The 6,678-nt window shown below is 33.5% G+C and overlaps 1 protein-coding gene across 15 annotated transcripts; it reads left to right on the top strand.

The window, feature by feature from the left end:
* Window positions 1-5,614, top strand: LOC107604758 (anoctamin-like protein At1g73020). Of its 15 annotated transcripts, XM_021104714.1 has the most exons (16): window positions 1-212; window positions 338-527; window positions 911-1,257; window positions 1,347-1,418; window positions 1,621-1,829; window positions 2,128-2,197; window positions 2,280-2,352; window positions 2,889-2,993; window positions 3,110-3,168; window positions 3,825-3,901; window positions 4,088-4,183; window positions 4,289-4,362; window positions 4,477-4,542; window positions 4,681-4,735; window positions 4,972-5,078; window positions 5,264-5,614. In XM_021104714.1, exons 4-11 carry the CDS (start codon window positions 1,358-1,360, stop codon window positions 4,121-4,123), a joined length of 690 nt encoding a protein of 229 aa, XP_020960373.1. In that variant the 5' UTR covers window positions 1-212; window positions 338-527; window positions 911-1,257; window positions 1,347-1,357; the 3' UTR covers window positions 4,124-4,183; window positions 4,289-4,362; window positions 4,477-4,542; window positions 4,681-4,735; window positions 4,972-5,078; window positions 5,264-5,614. The 15 variants fall into 15 exon arrangements, 13 of the variants coding, with proteins under 13 accessions (XP_020960373.1, XP_020960379.1, XP_020960377.1 ...); XM_021104720.1 differs by having other exon boundaries at window positions 975-1,418; XM_021104718.1 differs by having other exon boundaries at window positions 914-1,418.

Below are 6,678 nucleotides of genomic sequence, written 5' to 3'. Positions count from 1 at the left end.
TGTCTCCACCTTCATTCACACTCCACACAAGCTTCTTCCTCTCTCTGTTGCACTAATAGCTTCTTCTCTCCGTCGCATGAGCTTTTTCTGCCGTTCGCGTCGCACGAGCTTCTCCGCCGCTGCTATCGTCGCATCTGCTCCATTCATTGCCGTCGTCACAGAACTCTCTACGCCTTCGCTCTTGTCGCATTTACTCCCTTAATGAATTCCAGGTATACTCTGATTTTGTGATTCTGGTGCTTGGGTTCAATTTTTCTGTGCCAATTTTAGGTTTATCAATTTTTCTTAGCAGTTTCTATCTTCTTGTCGCTGTTGATGCTGATTGAGCTTGTTGTAGGTTTATCAATTATTTTATTATCAGCGAAGAAAGAGATTTTTGGTCGGTCATTTCTGCAGCGATTCGTGAAACTCGGTGGAAACTCGGTGGTTGTTGTTGAATGGCGAAGCTTGGAATGATAGTTGACTCCGTTGGTAACTTCTTCTCCGGCAAAGACCGGCTTCCCTAGTGTGACCCTGACATCGTCACTGTAAGCCTTTTCTTTTTCTCGATTCTATTTTTTTCATTCAGAATTGATATCAACTTGTAATTTCTTGTTATCTATTGGTCGTGATTTCAGTCTTGATGTTTAGGTCAAAATCAAGTTAGCGCTTGCAATAGGTTTAGGGTTTAGATACAAATAAATCACATATCTTTTGTTACTTTAATTAAAGAGGAAGAATTGCAGCTTCTATGAAACAATTCCCTGTTATGATGGATCATTGTGTAACAGTTAAAGCTATAGCTTGGAGCATGATATGTTTCATTCACAAAAGAAATTGTTGATAACAATTGAAACCTCCTTGTCTTTTTATTGCTCCTTTGCTGCTTTATTCTCTAAAATCATGGTTTCTTCTTCTGCACCTGCAACAGCAGCAGCGGCCATCACCTTTGGCTTCAAGAATTTGATAGAAACTTTCACTGTTGATGTGCACAGAGCAGAGAACAGGCCACTGAACGTGCCCTTGATTGCACCTTTTACCATTGCATCATCAAGGTTGGAGATGGTAGAGAACGTGGCCGTTAGAATTGAGCTCAGCAATGGCTCTGTGGGTTGGGGTGAGGCACCAATTCTGCCTTTTGTTACTGTTGAGGACCAGAAAACTGCCATGGCCAAGGCTTCTGAGGCATGTGCCTTTCTCAGGAGATGTCCTTCACTGACACTGGGTTCCATGTTGGAGGACATTGTTGCTATTCTTCCTGGCCATGAATTTGCTTCTGTGAGTGACATTCAGTTAAACTCTTCATCTTCATCATCATATTAATTTTTTCTACTCATTCTAATGTTTTCCTTTTTTACTTTTGAAAGGGAGGTTTTGCATGCACCTTTGCTACATGAATTCATATGGCTTTGAATTAACTATGATCCTTCTTATTATTGGTAATTAAGGAAATGAAACGAGACTTGTAAAATTTATTCTATGACTTTCTTAGAATAAACTATTATCTTTCATATGCCCCTTTCCATTTTATTATTATTTTATTCTATGACTTTCTTAGAATGCCTTGCCATTTGAGTTTCACATTCATTTAAAGATTCATTCTTTATTTTTTAAATCCCTTCTTGGAAATACTTGTTGAAGGAGGGGAATTTTTGTTTTGTTTCACTGGGATTTGGAAAATGAAAGAGAATGTGGAATTGGTATTTGAGATTTGTGTGGTGATTCCCAAGAGAGAGGCGGTTCTTAAAGGAGATGAAGACTTTGATTGCAGCAATGTCTTTGCCAGGGAGCTTAAGAATGCAAGCTTGGTTGTTGACAGAGTTATTGGCAATTCTGATGAGTTCTTCAAGGTTACAACAATTTTTTCTCAAATTTCTTAATTCTTCATATATATACTGTGGCAGAATATCATTATTTTATTTTCTTTTCTTGTCCTCTGTTATGGTAATATGATTGATTGATTGATTTCTCTTGAAATATTTCTATAATTATAATGTGAGATAGAGACAAGGTAGAAAAGAATTATGTCTTTTAGCATTGTATTTGCATTTACCAAACAAGCAATTTTGTGATTCTTATTTTTTTTTTCAGTTGTGTCTAAGTTAAGCTTCTTGTTGAGTATTTGAAACTTAGTTGTTGTTTGTTAAGGTGGCTGCACCTCTGGAGACATTGGGGAGGGCTGTAGCTGAACTAAGAATCATGAAAAGAACTCGCATTGGTAAAATAAATTTGCAACCTAGCATGATGAAATGATGCGGTGCTTCATTGTTTATGTTAATGCATCTCATGTTCAATTGCAGGTATGGATTTGCAATTTGATATGGTGGAGGTTGATGCTTTTATCAAACAGCCAGATGGTTCACTCTTTAGTTGGTATGAATGTTTTCAATGCTACTGCCGCTTAATGCACGGTATTGTGAGTTCTTGTCATAGCCGTTTATCAAGTTTTCGATTATGGTCCTAATCAGGAATGTGCTTCAGCATTAGCTATAAACTAATACCAAATTTTTGTTTGTTTATTTAGTTGTACTTATTAGCAAATGCGCTCTTGTGATGAATAATGAACAATGTTTACATCCTTGTTGTAACTTGAATATGCAGGTAAACAATAGCAAATCAAGTAGAATCCTTAAATTCAATAGAAGAGAAATCCATTGGGAAGTCGGAGAGCATCTCCTTCCAAAATTGGAATCAGAGATCATTATTAAGCAAATCTTTCCTTTGCATGGTGTTTTTTCACTTACATATCCATTAATTTTTACTTTAGATTCTGCATTACTTGAACATGACATAAAGTTGGAGCATCACTTTCTTAATTCATTTTCAGGATTCAGTTTGGCTGGACTTGAACATGACACAAAACACATACTTGAATGATTAATGACTTCAGACTTCCTTATTACATTTAGGTCAGCAAATTTAGTAGTGCTCCCTGCTTTCTTCATTGCGGTCATACTACGGGCTATTACGTTTTCTCAGTTCTGGAAATGGAAAAATGCTGCACTTTTAGCCAGGTAATATCTTTTACATAGTATGTCTTGCTTCTCTCGGGATCAGCACATTCAATTTGATATGAACGCCTTCGCTTTCTGCGATTCTTCACACATTTCTCTGTGGTCTGGTGTTGCAGGTGGCTTATTACCTATGGAAATGCAGTTGATGAAGAATACAAGGTTGTTGGCATGAAGGGTAATGCTTAACCCGGATAGAACCCCTTGGACCTCGTAAAATTACTCGAGGCTCATAGAGTGAAGCGAAAGAAAGTGTTCACGAAATATGAGTGGTTTAATCGTCTCTTGTGAATCAGGAACGATGCACTCATTATCATCAGCATAATATGCCTCCAGTTACCATTTGAGTTGGCATATGCTCATCTTTATAAAGTTCTTAATAAAGATATAATTAAGTAGGAATCCAGGTCGTTCTTTTCATGCTTCTACTTTTTAGTGTTAATCTATTGTTCTCTTATTCAACTTCTTAATTCTTTCTTTGAGTTGTTCTATATTACTTCAATAATTCTTGGTTGTTCCCTTATAACTACTAAGATGACTCTCTTGTCAAATATAAGACAAGAAAAAAAAATATTAATAACTTAATATTTTTTATATTGACATTTATTTGATCACTTTTAAATTTTTATATATGATGTATTTTTACACTTTAATTTTTACTATTAAATATTGCTAAATATTTTACAAATATTTATTTTTAAATGTTTAAATAACACGATTGTAATTTCATGCTTCCTATGTTGCCTTCAAATACAAATAAAATGAAACGAAATGAAACAAAAAGCAATCAAACTACTTGACTAAAAACTTAATCCACAAATAACAATATTTCAGGTGGGGATTTAAATTCCACTTGTGATGCAGAGAAGCCCCAACCATTCCAAAATATATGTTATATGTGCCCCCTTGAGGTACACATGCATACTTGCCATATTGTCTATGTATATATAATAATGTTACTCCTATTTTTGATTAATAAACGAAAAGTTGTTATATATATATATAATAATGTGAGTATAATTTATTTTTTAATTTTGACAAGGACATGGAGATTTACTATATGTTTCATTTGCTATACTTTCATCTATTTTGATTAGATGTGGCCAAACATTTTCAAGAAAGCCAAAGAATGAGGACTAAATGTGATTCAGACTTATGTCTTTTGGAATATTCATGAACCAGTACAAGGCCAAGTAATCATGTCTAAAGTGTTTTAGTACCAAGTTTGTGTAAGATTATTTATTCTTTTAAGTAGGATAATTAATGATAATAGATTAGTGTTTCTTATCCTATTGCAGTTCAATTTTGAAGGAGACTATGATTAGTTTAAGGAGCTTGCGCATTCCCACCTGCATTCGCTATGTCTGCTCTGGTATAAATGCTTTTGTCTGCCTTCCTTTTGTATTCTCTTTTCGTTTAAATGGCCCTTAGTTTAACTATCTTTTATTAAACATTGTTATTGACAACTTAATTCCTACATATTCAGAACAACATTATGGAAATCAGGACAGATGCTTTGAAGCTACTAGCAATGATGAAGCGGCCTGTCCCGGTAACCTCTATTTCTCTTTCTATTTTCTATATTCTCTCTTTGAGCTCTTCATTAACTTGCCCTCACTGCACATTCTTCTCGTCTCATGATCTGATCTCATGGCTCCTAATACTGTTACGGACTTTGTTTTCTTGTCAGATTCAATTTGAGACAATAATCACTTCCGTCATTTCAAAGATCGAACGTAGACATGGTAATCCTTTTGTTTCCTCACAATCCCGCACTTCGATATTTATTTTAGGCTTCTCTATCAGCTACAATTTTGATATGTGCATGTAATTTGAATCTGTGATCTGGCTTTACATTTACATGGGCTTCGTGTTGTGTAATTGTACACACTTGCCTTATAATTGAGATCTATTCATGGTGAGGTTTGTATTTGAATGTTCTTCAAGATTACTGTTGGATCTTCTATTAATTATTTAGTAGTTCTGTGAAGACAGCATACATCTCCAAATTTATGTGAAGATAGAAAGTTATGAGAAGACAGCTTACCTCTCCAAATTTTCTGGATATAAATTGTAGCATTTCTCAAGGTGATAAACTCTTTTCTATTTAAATGTGTATGGATTTGTCTCTGTATGAGTCTTGCTACTTTGGCTAAGACTTCAGCTCTTCGTGCATCTAATTCGGCTTTTGTTATCCTCTTTCACTTTTTCTTAATCCTATAAAACATTGCTAGCCTTCTGAAATCTGTCCATGTCATGTTTTTTGATACCAGGGAACTGCATATGCTCAGTCCAATGCAAACAAATCAAAGAAGAACAAGTAGATGAACAAATACTTTCAAGTTTCAGCCACACAAGAGTCTACCATGGAGTGAAGAATCATGTAACTCAGATTAGATTGGACAGTTTAAACTTTAAAGAGAGCATGATGAGGAAATAGTTTTAAAATTTAGGCTGAAAGTCCTGTCCTTCTCTTTTGTAGTTTAAAAGAAATTTTGGGGTATCTTTTTATTGAGACAGTGAGATATTGGATAATGGTGTTAAAAAATAACACCCAATTTTATAGGTATCATGTAATGAATATTATGTTTATTTATGTGATTTTTGGCTTTCTTTTTTTTCAATTTACAGTGTGTTTGATAGAGTAAATTTAGAAAACAAATATAAAGTATTTATTTTGCAATAGAAAAATTAAAAAAAATTATTTTACCTTACTGACGGATTTACAGACAGATTTTCTGTCTGTATTCAGAGTGTGAGATGATTTTTTAAGGTTTAAATTACAGACGGAAAATTTGTCGGAAAATCCGTCTGTAATTACCAACGAAAAATTCGTCAGAAAGTTTGACGGCTCATGGAAATGGATGGAGAATTTACAGAGGAAAAATCCGTCGGTAACTGGTAAAAATCCGTCGGTAATTTTCCGACGGAAAAAATTCCGTCGGTAAATAATTTCCGACGAGGCTTTTACAGAGGGACAAAATCCGTCAGTAATTTTATCGTTAACTAAAAATCCGTCTGTAATAAAGATTAAATCTGTCTGTAAATCTGTCTGTATTAATCCATTTTCTAGTTGTGTATGATATGAATTAATGATTAGCTATACTAAATTTTTTCAATAATTTTAAATTATTTTGTCATATATTTTTAATAATTATAATGATATGTTCTATTTTCTTATATTATTATAATTACAATTAGAAGTTAATTTTAATGTATTAATAGTGTAAAATATTATATACAATTATTCAATCACATTTATTCTTTTAAATGATTATTCAAGCAGTCAATATAATGTAAAATTACCTTACAGTGACAATATATCAAAATTAAATTCTTATAATTATATCTTAAATATAACAACAATGTAACTATTACATACAAGACCCTAATATCCGAAAAACCGAGTAAGGCCCAATGATTTGGCAAGATCCCAAAGAATAAATTAAGGAAACAAAAGGAATAGTTGCCTTAGAATCTGATGAGATAGGGATTAAATATAAAGATATCATAACGTCAAGATATAAAGAGCAAAGTAAGTCGAATCAAAGGTTATTCTACCATTAACGTATTAATTAAGACAAATATAAAGACAATGTATAACATAGAAATGGTAGGTATACAAAAAATACTTTGCAACTAAAACACTTACTAACATAAGTATCGGAGTGTCTTTATAGCTTTTCTT

Source organism: Arachis ipaensis, chromosome B06 (genome assembly GCF_000816755.2).
Source record: "Arachis ipaensis cultivar K30076 chromosome B06, Araip1.1, whole genome shotgun sequence".
In the NCBI taxonomy this organism is placed as follows: Eukaryota; Viridiplantae; Streptophyta; class Magnoliopsida; order Fabales; family Fabaceae; genus Arachis; species Arachis ipaensis.
Note: the sequence above shows the minus strand (reverse complement) of the source record. Positions and strands in the feature narration are given on the sequence as shown.

Coding starts and splice junctions, on each gene's coding strand:
- LOC107604758 (XM_021104720.1), top strand. CDS start 1,358: ATGCACCTTTGCTACATGAATTCATATGGCTTTGAATTAACTATGATC. Junction 2,198..2,279: donor CATGAAAAGAACTCGCATTG/GTAAAATAAATT, acceptor GTTCAATTGCAG/GTATGGATTTGCAATTTGAT. Junction 3,169..3,824: donor CAAGGTTGTTGGCATGAAGG/GTAATGCTTAAC, acceptor ACAATATTTCAG/GTGGGGATTTAAATTCCACT.